The following is a 13,321-nucleotide window of genomic DNA, read 5'->3' as shown; positions in this document are numbered from 1 at the left end:
GGACTGGGAAAAAGTAGGTGTGAATTTTCATACGACTGCACACACACAAATTCCCAAAGAGTAATTATGAGAAAAAATAACATGGACGTGGGCATATCACAGGCTTTCTCCAGCCAGCTTTCTGTGCCACTCACCAACATCACTTTCATGGGCTGAGGGTACACATGTCCCTTGAAAAGAACCAGGACACCATCACTTTTTTCTGATGGAATTATGGATTTTTTTTTGAGGCTGAGGGGAATGCAAGGGAAACATGACTCATAAGGAGCTGAAAAAACTCCAGCCTACTGTTGAAGGTCACAGCATCGATATGTTTAGTATAACACTTGTTTTGTTCAAGCAGAGGAACAAAGGGGATAAACAAGAAAATAGCCCTCATCGGAAAGTCAAGCTCTATCATGTATGTGGTTTAACTGCAAATGGAGCACCTCTATTGTAAGCCCTGCCCAGATCTTCCATTACCTGGAGATGAAACACAACTGCCTTACCTCGCCACATAAGAGGAAACTTTGTAAGAAAAAAGGTGATAGGACGGACAGACAAGGCGAATGGATTTTCTGTGCTTCGGTATGCCCTAGTTTCTTTGGAAACTGCTTCAGACTTCCACCCCTCAGGACAAAGGGCCCGACACTGGCAGCACCAAGATGTAGCTGGGTCTTCTATCCCCACTGCATGAAGCTTCAGGGTGAACACTAGAGCTGAGTCCTCAAAAGGCCTTCTCCAGCCCAGTGATTGGAAAGGACTTCAATATTCCCACTAGTCTTCCCTTTCTCACTTTCCCTACTACAGTGACTACACCTGTGCCCAGAACAGCCTCACAAGTGGTACCAATAACACAATAGAAAAAAGAGGTAAAAAAGCCCCAATTGGTGCGGCTTCTTCGCGAAGCCGTGGTGGGGAGAGTAGAGGCACGTCTGGAGTGAATTGGATTCCTTGGCTCCTGTCTTATGTAAAACCCAGTCTGCTAAACAGGCTCCTACCTGTTTAGGGACATGATGCACTTAAACTCTGCTGTCTTTTTCATTCACCACCAGCTAGTAGACTCACACCCTCCACGCCAGGCTTGGGAGTGCAGTTTAGCCCTAGGACTGACCTACAACCACATATAGGTGCGCGCCCCCCATAACATTCCCTGCAGGAGCACAGGGATCACCAGCAATCTTGGCTTTCCCAGAGGGTAAACTCAGTGCCCTGTAACCTCTCTGGACAGGCTGAATACAGCAACCATGAGCTGAAAGAGCAGGTATGATGCATACAGAGCACACCACCTCTGTGGTGCTATGCCTCGGTCACGCAGCGTTACCGGAATCAACCCACAAAGTGGAAAGCAAGGATATGTGGAGAAAGCATAAGTCAGTTAAAAAAAAGAGGTTCTAATTCATGGCAGCTTTTTATCAGCATAGAAATAAGGGGTATCAATCAGCTTTTCCAGGAACAGTGCCTGCTGTTTTACGGTACACTCCAGTGTAACACCTGTAACACCACTTGCAGGTGACCCTGCCAGCCAGGGCTACGCTCACAGCAGGAGCTTCTGCCAGCGCTGCTCTGCCTGTGAGGGATTACAGCTCTCCAAAGCCACAGGCTGACACAGCAGTGCCAGCACAAGCCGGTAATGTAGACCTGGCTCTGGATCAAGGGCACATTTTGCTGGGCAGTGTAAATAGGGGTTTGTCCATACACAGACCTGGTAATGCTCAGCTGCATGGGAAGTGTTAAAATGCTGTGGTTGCTCTAATGTAATCACACCAGAACAGGGTGCTTTAAGACCACCGCAATTATTCCTGCGCGGGACAGGAAATAAGCTACACTGGTATTCAGGTACTTCTGAAAGTGTCTCATTGTGGGGTTGCAAAAATTAAATGTAAAACAACCCCTAAGCAAAGTAGATATTGTAATAAAATTCCCACTTTTGACAAGGCCTAACATGTACCATCCTAAGTGATCTGTGACCTTTCTGATTCAGAAAAAGGCATGAGGGAAAAAAAGGCAGCACGGAAACATTAAGGGACTCCCCTATGGTGACAAGAGTCAGGAGAAAAGCTGGGCCTCTGGTCACCCAGCACATACCTGTCAAGCCTCATCACTTGTCAGTGATAACCACAGCTCTGCTTCCTTCCATTGGGATGCAGCAGTCAGACATCTGGACTCCAACCAAGCATTCACCACTCTATGCTATGGCACAGGCTCCACGCCCAGGCTAGCAACAGGTTTTGTTACTACAGAGAGCAGTGGCACAGCCTTCTCTTCAAGTTTCTACCAACCTGCTTCAAGGTGGATCCCCTAAGGAGTTTTCTTCACTGGGATTATTGAGGAAAAGGCAGAAGAGAGCTAAGCCTTTTCCTCCCAGCTAGAATAGCATCATTCTTCCAAGGTGCCCTCTTGGCACTGAAAGGAGGACGAGCATCACTCACCCTCTGTAACTCACAAAGATGACACAGGTAGCTGCATTTCCACTTGCAAAACCTAGACCTGCAAACTGTCAATTATCTGGGGGACTAGACAGAGCCTGTATCCCACAGGAACAGGAAACAAGCCCTTGATCCAATTTCCCAGGAGAAAATACCCATCGATTTCAACACGAGTGGCACATTCCCCCCGATTCATGGATGGGAAAGACAAAGCGCTCTCTAACAGGTATCTCATTGTCCAGCTGCTATCGAAGTGCCACGTTTCAAGGAAGATGAAGATTGCTCTTTTTGTTGGCATGTCTGAAAAGGAACTGAAATTCCAGAGGCAAACTTTGAAAACTTGCTGACTCTAAAGCTAGCAAGAGCGCCGAGTGTTGTAACAGGGTGTGTACCAAGGAAAGTTAACCAAACCTGACAGTCCAAGAGAATAACAGAAGCTCCCTAAGAAAAGGTGTGTGCTGCAACAAAGCCCTGGCAGATGACCTCTCAAGAGGCTTCCATCAGAATGGATAAAAACCTATTTAATGAGATTAACTGATCATTTTGCTCCACCCTCGTTATAACACTCACTGGCAGAGAGGAATGTTTTTGCAGCCGAGTATCTGACTCCATAGGGAATGCCAGAGAGACCGTGACAGAGATATGAAAAATCAACAGGGGAACCCTCTGCCATTGGAGTGTGAGCTATGGATAGTAGTTACTTAAACACCTATTAGTTTCAGCGGCTACTTGGTGTTCGTTTATGCACAGAGTTTGTATCAGAGGAACTATTTCATTATTTTAACCATACCCGTGTGAAAAATCTAAGCTGTTGGGGATGAAGTTACAACAATCCAAGGTGCATCCCAGCAAGTATTTCATTTCCAGGTACCCCTTTTTTCTTTCTTTTTTTAATGAAACAAGTAGTGTAATACTACTCTGCAGTGCTTCAGTTTTTTAGGTGTGGACAAAACCCCCTAGATTTCTGTTCAAAGCCTGATCATCACCTTATTTATTATTTTTCCTCCTTAAACTTCAAGAAAGCTAAATCCATTGGCTGAAACTCTAATGAGTATTATTCCTCCAGCAATTCCCAGGGAGTCTGAGGTTAAAAGGCTGAAGCAAAGTCAGTGCTTCTGTAAGTGTCAAAGGAGTTCACTTCTTCCAGCTCCCTGCCACACTTTATTGAGCTCATCCCTTACGTCTAAGCTCATTTTGGCATAAAGCATCTTCACTGCCCTTCAACCTGCAAAACCATAGGTACATCTGTATCAGGCACAGCTGAACTCTAAACATCAAACTGTGAAGGTTGGAAAGTCAGACACAAAGGACTGAAGGACATCCTAAGGGACTATCAGAAGTCCACCTCCCTGCACCAAGGCAAGATCAAAGATAGCCAGACCAATAGATGCTGCCTATCCTACTCCTTAAAGGCCGCTGAAGAAAGAGATTCCTCTGCATCTCGAGGTTATCCAGTCTAAGTTTTTAGCACCATATGTGGTGTTTCACACTTTCCGAAATACTTGGAAGAACTGAAGACCTGAATCCCCACTTCAGAGCACAACAGTTTGGCTGCCAGAATTCTTCATGCCCCAGTGCTCGTGTCAGGGGAGTGACTGCCTCAAAGCACTAATTCAGTCCCCCCTCCGGCAGCCCAGCCCAGCCAGCTCCAACCACCCTCCCTAAAGAAAAGCCTCCTGCAGAGGCTCAGCCCCCGTCACCTCATCATACTGAAAAAACATATGCTGAGCCAAAAGAATCCCACTGCAAGGTCCAGCCTCACTTGCCTGGGCAGTAGGCTAGTGATGGCAAGGCTTGTTCGCCGTGCAGCTGAGGCATGAAGCAACCTCTAATTTTACACGGTTTCATCCCAAAAGACAAGCTCAACGGTTGCATTTCTTTATCCATACAGATATGGTGCTGATACAGTTTTGGTACATGAAACTTTCCGCTTGGGGCAACACAACTGTCACAAAACGGGTCGTATGACAATTTGGAGTTCAAAAATGAAAGTAATCAAGAAAGATTTGGGGCGATCTTGTCAGACAGGGCGATCATTCCCCACCATGGAGAAAATGCAATAGCCTCAGTTTCAGCAACAGAGTCAGCTGACAGTGGCTGTTTTCTTAATCTATTATTTCTCATAACTTAGTAACACTTTACTACAAACAGATCTTGAGAGTGCACCACAATTTTAATCAGTTTCAAACATCAGATGTTGGGTTTGATATTTATGATTGTTCTGACTGTTTCATTTAAGGGCTCCTTTTGTCTATGACAGCAAAGATAAAGTTATTTGGGACACCCACTGTAAAGCCTCTAATTTAAGAGGAAATTTCCTCTGTCACTGACTGTCAGATGCTAATAGCTGACGTTATTATTTTCTGCATGATACCAGGCAAGTGGTCTTAGAGAAGTATCCTTCATCCTATACAAAGCCGTCATCAAGCTCACTAATCAAATAACTGTGCCCCGCAGTTTCTAAAGGGGACATTCTAAGTCCATTTTAAGCTATAGAAAAACAAAAAAAACCCCTCTAATAACTGTAGTAAGAACTCAGTGTGGTATTATGAGGAGGTGACTGGGAATTATTTCTTTTTAAAGCCTCTTTTATAAGGATTCCCCATCAGCCTTTAATTAGCATGCCAGTTCCTATTCAGAGGTTCCTGATCACTTACAGCCCAGCTCAGCATTCACTGAAGGCAACAACACAGACTCCCTTGAACCCTGTGGGGTCTATAGGAGGGCTTAGGGCCATGCAGGGAACTCTCTAGTACCAACAGAAAGTTAATTGAGCCTTTGACGCCCAGCCCTGGGTGTCAGCCATTGGAAGAGTTTTCCTACGGAACATCAGAAGAAAAGCTGGACTTCCAGATTTGGGGCTATGTAAATGTATCATCTGTACTCAGCAGGTATAGCACTAATTTGTCTTTTGCTGTAGAAGACACTGAGATGATCTATCAACGTATTATGTTTGACTATTTACACACATTTTAAATCTTTGCTTACATAAAACTACAATAAAGTATTTTAGAACAGAGCATCTGCCAACAATCATACAGTATTCTGCTAAAGGCAGATACATACCGTAAGGTATATGTAAGATCATTAGTTAGCTATGACAGGCGATTTACTGTGATTTATCTTTCAGGATCATCTCATTCACACAGAAAATTGACTGTCAGCCCCATCCATAACCTATACATACCGTCTAGCTACTTGAAAATGATAATAGGTTAAAGGATGCAGCAGACAACTCTCCAACACAAGCCAAAATATTTAACCTGAAACCTTTTGGAATAGAACCTGAAAACATCAGTAGCAAAGCCAGAACTCCTACTAACTTGGATTGCCAAGGGCTAATGAACATAGAAAACTCTTTACCTAGCACATAATTTTACTGTTGCTGGGAGAGTGCTGCTCAGTCATTTCGGTACAGATCCAAGAAATTTGCTTCTTATGGTTTTGTCTCTGTTTGAGCCAGACACAAATTAATGCTAAATTAAGAGCTGTGGTTCAAACGATTCAAGGGAATGCAAGAACAAAGGTCAAAACTTAGATCTCTACCCTGCAGGTGCATGTCCTGAGCGCACACCTAAGTAGGGCCATCCACCTTATGGTGGCAACAAAACCAGGAGAGAAATATTTGGGGTCTGATCCATGTACCACCTTACTTACATACCATCTCCTCCATCAGCAGGCCCTACCCAGCCAGAATGGCAGGCCCTGGGCTTCACTATAATGGAAGAGTAGATCTGTCCTCCAGCGATTTCACTAGAAACAAAACCATACTGAAGTACAACGCAGCCACTTCTTCCACTTACAGTGATGGATGATGGATCAATCCATCAGGAGCTACCAAATTCATACAAAACATCTCCACGAGCTATTCCTCCTTACTCTCCCATCTCCACCTCTCCTTTAAAAAAATATATATTTAAAGAAAAACAAGAAAAAAAGAAAAAAGAGAGGTCGCAGGCCCCTGGGTTATAGAACCTTTAAAAGAATTTCCTGTACCCTGTAAAACAGGTGGAAAGCTCTAAAGCACAGCCTGGCGATTTAGTCTACGCATGCCAGATCCAAGATTTGGCCAAAAACCTTAAATGAATCAACGTAACAGCTGCCACAAAAGCCGACAACCTCTAATCAATACCTCCCATGTTTAAGACAGAACAAACTGCCTCTCTGCAAAACAGAGTAAATAAATTACAACTTTAGGTTTTGCTTGGCTTAGGAAACCCAAGCAGAGACCCTAATTTTTCAACAGCAGTACATGGTTAACAGAAGAGTAGCAGTGATGAGAGCAGCTGAGACACCTGTGAGAGACCAAAAAACACATCTACAAAAATGAGATATTCAGCCAGGCTGCAGATATGTGTGTTGCAAGAACTAACAAAGCTTAAAAACCATTGAAAATGTTAACACAGTGAACATGAAAATACTGAATGTGTTAAAGTATTTTTGCATTACTTCATCCTAGATCTTTTTATTCCCAAATTTGACTCTGGTTTTTAGTCTAGATTATAAAGAAGATTTAAAACAGGGAGATTTTTTTCCCTTCCAATGAAGCCTTCCCATTAATAAAAAGGAAACAAAGAAAATGAAGAAAGTGAGTAGTAAAACTTTTACAACATAATAAAATATATCAGAATCCCAGTGCAGCAGGATTGGAATTGTCTAAAGATGCTGAATTATGATCGGTTGTCATATAAAGTTCAGTCCAGAGTATTAGTAATCATATTCTCTAGTAACATGTATATAATTGGAAGATCTTCATAATAACCCTCAGTTTTAAAGGCTCATAAAAACTGCGTTTTACCCTTAATTTGCAGGAGGAAAGAAGAATTCTTAAAGGAAAGTGACATCTTTTTCTCAGGAAGAATGACTCTGAGGCTGTGTATTTGAAAGCTAGCAACCCTGAAAGCTCTCTTTTTCTTTCACAGTTTAAAAAGGTAAATACACATCTATAGCATACCCACTAGGAAGAAAATTAGTATCACATAGACAGGAACCCTCTGAAAGTATACTGGAAGCAAAGAATGTTACATTATTTTTTAACTTAAGCACAGGGGTCCTTTAAGGTAAATATCTTGATATAACATTGTAACCAACAGTAAAACAAGCCATGGCACTCACACACAGAGAAAAGGAAGGATGCCGGCTTTACGAAATGTGTGTAAACTACCTTTAGCCACCTCCAAAATACAGCACAAAAATAATTATAAAAATATTATCAGCACTTGACACTTTCAGTAGACTCCCAAATCTCTACATTTTCTCGATTTCTCCCCTGACATTCTAAAACAAAATCCTTTCAGTTTGTTAGAGAGTCAGCTACCAAGTGCCATAAACTTCCAATTATCCCAACTACTTTTGGACTCGTCAAGGCAAAGCTGAGGTAATGAATAGGATGCTGAAGTTTCTATATGGAACAGTGAAATACAACCTGTCATCAAACCCAGATATTTTAACTTTATACTTTTGCCAGAGTAAAGCCTTTTTGTAAATAAAACGTGTTTGTTTTCAAATAAAGCTACTTCAAGCTGTTCTCAGAAGCACAGTAAATAATAATAACAATTTCCATTTGGATTTCAAAACCTGATGAAACAAAACCAGCGCATGTCAAGCCTAGTGTTTTCCTACCTGGAACAGGTAAGGACCAGCTCTCAAATGCCACCTTGGGATAGTTCAGACTAGTAATCCCGTTCATGTTTAGATGAGACACCAGCATGAACAAGAAAGAAAAAAAAAAGAAATCTACCCTGTCCTTCTCTTCTTTTATTAGCAATGCCTATGCCAGTGGTGAAGACCCGGTAAGCAAGCCAAGGACCCAGAGGATCAGACTAACCCAAAAATGCTGCTAGAGAGAAACAGGCTTAAGAAGAGACTTACTGCTTGCCATGTGACAGGGGGAGGTATGCTGCCCATTGGGTGTGCTGGAAGTGAGGTCAATGGCCATGCCGGAGTGCTCCCTTTCGGGCGAAAACTCATTGTCACCTGCTTCCACAAAACAAGTTCCCCGTAAGTTTCCATCCCACGATTAATAACTACAGCCCATCCGTTCCCTTCACCCCTGCCCTTCCCTCTTCCACTGGTGGGGTTTTCTAGAGCCTGTGTAAAAACTGGGCTCTCAGTTGCCACAAGTAAAGGTTTGATGAACTGATTTAAGAGTCCCCTCAAACCTACTGTCACCAGTCTTTCACACACACACCTGTGACAAGCCTTGCCCCAGCTGCTTTGTCTCAAGAGAAATTAAGGATTACTTTTCCATTTGCAGACACCGAGAATCCAGCCTGAGCAGGAGAAGACTGAAACAGTACTTCACCATACAGACCTTCCCCCAAAAAGCTCTGGGTTAACTGACAGTTAAACAAAGCACTTAAATAAACCCTGACATAGAAAACAGGAGAAATGCACAGTGAAAGGCATAAAAAGTTTGTTGTTGCAATTTGAATTTCTGAAGATGAACTCTCATTTGCAAAGTTCATTCATCTTCAGCAAATAATTAGACCTAGAGGTACTCACTCAAGCACCCACCCCCATGCAATTTTCAGTCATATACAAAACTTATGTTTAATGCTATTAATTCAGTGTCATCTCAATGCAAAGACCATACAGAAGGAAGCTAAAGTTTCAGGTGTCTGCATTATAGAAAGGATAGTGGGAGAAGAAAAGTAATTCAGAATAATCAAATGAAATGACTACTTACATGTTATATATCCATCAGCAGCCTCTGCTTCCATAGTCAAAGTGCAGTGCTGCAAGGCAGAAAAGTACACCCTCAAAGACGCCTGTCAGTATCAACCATTAAATGATTAAACTTACTTAAAAGCCCTAAGTAGTTGCCCATTTTACTGCTGTTGCAACCATTGCCTAGAGAAACACACAAGTGTACTGCATGTGCTCATTTGCAAATCACTGAACTCTCCCTGCAAATAATGTGAGCAGAGAAATTCGGCTGCCTCCTAGGCAGGCTGCACTGGGACCATCTTGGTCTGACCATACCCCCCTTTCTCCCCTACTCACATCTTCACCTGATCTGAGAGGTTCTTCCCTGACTTCCCACTTGTCTTGTTCAAGCTGGGATGGTAATGCTTTATCAATTATCAGCTCTCACAGCCAGAACAGGCTTTGAGGAGATGGATACTACTAACAATTGCTCTTTTCACGCGCGCTCCAAGAGACTCCATCCTGAGCTAAACAAAAAGAAGCCCTCCCATGTCTGTTCCCCTTCAACAGTGTTACTACAACTCTTTGTCTCGCACCACTGTACACGCACACACACCTGTACAGGCACCTGTTCACTCTAACCCTATTTATCTGCCACAGCACGGGGCCGAACATCACACTAAATACTCCCAGATCGTGCATTTTGTGGTGTGAAGCAATCTTAAAGTTTCTGGAAGCACTTTGCTGACACAGAACAAGCTATTACTTTCCAGAAACCCAAGTAACTGTATAGAATGACACCCCCTAGCTATCATTTGATATATATTGAGGGGGGGGGGGGGAAAAAGAAAAAAGAAAAAAAGAAATCAATAATCACAACTATGTTCTTTTAAGTGGAAAAGTTAAGAATCTGACATGACCAGAAAAGAATTTTATTTCCTCTCTCCCTCCATGGCCTCTTTTTTGCCTTTAGTTTCAAAACTCTCACTGCACCAGGCAGCTAAATTATTCACAATGAGCCATTTCTGTATTGATCGCCAAGTATATTTAGCCCTGGCTCCTGGAATTTCTCCATTACTTACTGGAAAACAGGCAGCTTCACTTCTTGTCTCCAAAACCACTTCCCTCCCCCTCCCTTAACCCGCTTTCCTTTCCCCCCTCCCCTCCTTTTCCCCCAATAAATAAATACTTTTCTCTGTGCTCCTCTTTGGTATAAAACAGATCAAATTCCCAAGGCATTCAGCACATAACACTTAAATTTCAACCTGCCCAGCTGCTACCAAACTCTCTTCAATTACTGATTTTCACGTGACTCTTAAAAAGAAATCTCCAAAGAAAAAAAAGTTTTCAAAACAGGTAAGCCGCTTCCTCAAGCCCTTCAAAATTACCTTATCTTCCCCCTAGTCCAGGTAGGCAGGCACACACTGAGAAAAAGAAAGAAACATCAGAAGCAACAGGGAAAGATCATCCCAGCCAATGAAGTGGAAGGAAAGAAAGGGGAGGAAGGGAGGAGGAAGAGAAAGGAAGACAAAAAGAAACACAGAAACATCCATAACCGAAATTAAAACACGGTTTGATTTTTATTTTTTATTTCTTCAAGGGAGGGAGGAGAAAGGGGGAAAGAAAAAGTTTGGTCACCATTTTTAGGCTGGTGATGGCAAATCCCAGCTGCTAAGCCTCCCCCTCCACAACGAATGGAGAGAGAGAGAGAGTTTTGCTCGGGCTGAAGACAGAGCAAGATGGGGAAAGTTTTAAAAATATTATTTTTAAAAGATAGAGGTAGGAAAAAAAGGGGGGGGGAGGGGGGACAGGGAGAGGGGAGAGAAACCCGCCCCTGGCACTTACAGGTGGGGCATACGGAGCCGGGCAGCCCCGGGGATGAGCCGGCGGGGAAACTCGCTCAGGAATGGCACATACTTTGAAGGAAGATGAAGAACACACAAAAAAAAAGAGAGAGAGAGAGAAGGAAAGGGAGGGAGGGAGGTCAGCCGGTGCTACAGCAATGCGATTAACCAGCGGGGAGAGAGAGAGAGAAAAACTTGATCCACCGGTTCCTTACGAATCGGCACGAAAACGGGGGGAGAGGAGGGGATGCGGGGCGGGATGGGGTGAGGGGATGCGGGGCGGGATGAGGTGAGGGGAGGGGGCCGGCAGGCGCACTCACACCCCGCGCAGAACGCCTAGGCCAACTTCCCCGGAGTGCTGCTCCGGCCCTGGGCGACACCGGGCTCCGCGCCTCATCCCTGCTCTGCCCGCCCATACCACAACCTGTCAAAGTCATGGAAGTCCTGCCTCATTTTTCGTTTTATTTTATTTTCTGCCCTTCCCTTCCACACATCCCCCTACACACACACCCCTGCGTCTCTCCTCCCTCCCGCCGCCGCCGCGTCAGGCCGCAGCCCCCCGGGGCCGCAGGTGGCGGCGGGCGCTGAGGGAAATGGCAGTTGGGGCCGGCGCTGACTAACGGACCGGGCGAGCCCCGGCGCCCCCCGGCACACGCACAGCTCCCGCCGCCCCTCTCCCACGGCGCTTTTGCCCTTCTCTTTCCCCATTATCATGATTATTATTATTTTTAATGGTCTAACAGCAACAAGTCACTGGAGCCCACCGCCGTGCGGGAGATGCTGCACACCCGCACTTTACTCGGGGACCCCTCCACACGGGCAGACACACACACACACACACACACACAGAGGCAGGCACACACACACGGAGCCCCGCCGTCCCCGCCGCCGCCTCGCACACCGGACGGAGCTGTCCTCCCCACCTGGGAAAGAAAGACCGGGGTGAGGGAGGGGAGAGAGAAGAGAGGAAAGGGGGGGTGAAGGAGAGGGGGGGGGACAAAAAAGAAAGAAAGAAAAAGAAGCCAGGCGCAGATTTACCTCAGCCGCGCAGGCAGTGAATCACTTCCATCCCCCTTTTGTTTGTGTTTTTATTAGTGTCGGCTCCCTCTGCCTAGTGGAGGTGTGTTTGTGCACGGCAGTTGGCTATGGAAACTAAAGCAGTGGAGCTGTAGCTAAGGGTAATCCTGTTTTTACTTCCTCCATCTTCAGAGAGCAGGGTTAGCCTGGGACAGCTGGTCAAACCCCGAGAAACCGATCCGCCGGCGCCCGCACGCCCGCACTCACTCACTCACTCCTCACACACACTCACTCACTCACACGCGGGGACACACGGACACGGGGACACACGGACACGCTCGCGGACGCGCGCTCCCGCAGCCCCGCGGGTGCGCGCCGCCCCAGCCGCCCCGCGGCGCCTCACCCAAGGGCCGGCGCGGCAAGGCGAAGGGAGGGAGAGAAGGAGGGAAGGGGCGGGAGGGGGGGGAAGAAGCGAGGGATGGGGGGGGACGCGGGGGGCGGGTGCCCGCGCCGGCAGGGCCGCTCAGCACGCTCGGCAATCGATTAGAGGACAAGTGCCGCCGCCGCCGCCGCCGTGTGCGCTCCGCGCCTCACGCGGACGGACACACGCGCGCGCCGCCCCCTCAGGGCAGCGCTGCCGCCATCCTCCGGGCACCGGGGCTACCCCCTGCACCCCGCCGTCCCCGCTCCTCCTCTCCCCTTCCCTCAGCAGCGGCAGCCGCTGCCGCCGGGCGGGTGAAGTTGCCGGCGGAGTCATGATTCAGCACTTCTATTTTTAACCCTTCAGCGCGGCCCGGCGCTCTCCCGCCGGCGTTGGCTTGGCGCTAATTACCCCCACGGTGGGAGCCTATGGGGGGTGGGGGGGGGCGGCGGCGGGAAGGGTCGAGAGCTGCCGTTATCTAATGAACATTGAAAGTAAATATGAGGTAATTTCTTTTCCATTCTGTAAGCATTACGCTTACAGAGAAAGCCCGGTTAAAATAAAAGCCTTTCCACGTATTTCCCCCTCCTGAGAAGTCAGTGCGGTGTGGAAAGGGGGAAAACCGGCATGATTCTCCTGAGGAAAACCGTGCTTTCCCTCACAGCTGAGGCTGAAGTAACACCCCCTAGAGCCACTACCCCTCATCGGGGCCTGACCCAAACCCACCGGGACGTCTTTGGTGCCAATGATGAACACAGAATGTACTTTCCCTTGCCTTGGACAGGCCTTAGATCAGGTGCAACAGCATCATCCTTTCTTCAAGCATCTCTCTGCGGAAGCTGAACTGCTGGGTGCTGTGACTCTGGTGATGGCATTAATAGGCACCAGAGTTAACAACCCATTAAGAATCCCAGCCTGGTTTGGGTTGGAAGGGACCTCAAAGCTCATCCAGTTCCAACCCCTGCCATGGGCAGGGACACCTT

General features: G+C 46.3%; 1 protein-coding gene across 6 annotated transcripts in view; it reads right to left on the bottom strand.

Moving 5' to 3' along the window:
• IKZF2 (IKAROS family zinc finger 2) overlaps positions 1-12,180 on the bottom strand; it is a 119,990-nt gene extending 107,810 nt beyond the window's left edge. For 2 of the 6 annotated variants that reach the window (XM_030488124.1, XM_030488125.1), the window contains exons 1-4: positions 10,902-11,141; positions 10,445-10,480; positions 9,097-9,145; positions 8,280-8,384 (exon numbers count right to left, since the gene is read on the bottom strand). In XM_030488124.1, the coding sequence (XP_030343984.1) occupies positions 8,280-8,384; positions 9,097-9,130 (139 nt within the window). In that variant the 5' untranslated portion in view covers positions 9,131-9,145; positions 10,445-10,480; positions 10,902-11,141. Of the gene's footprint in view, positions 1-8,279; positions 8,385-9,096; positions 9,179-10,444; positions 10,481-10,901; positions 11,142-11,220; positions 11,407-11,938 lie in introns of those variants that run through there. The other 4 variants (XM_030488123.1, XM_030488122.1, XM_030488121.1 and 1 more) reach the window with 4 other exon arrangements.
• Positions 12,181-13,321: the final 1,141 nt, after the last annotated feature.

This window comes from Strigops habroptila, chromosome 5, assembly GCF_004027225.2.
Source record: "Strigops habroptila isolate Jane chromosome 5, bStrHab1.2.pri, whole genome shotgun sequence".
Classification (NCBI taxonomy): domain Eukaryota; kingdom Metazoa; phylum Chordata; class Aves; order Psittaciformes; family Psittacidae; genus Strigops; species Strigops habroptila.
This window is presented reverse-complemented; position numbering and strand designations above follow the sequence as displayed.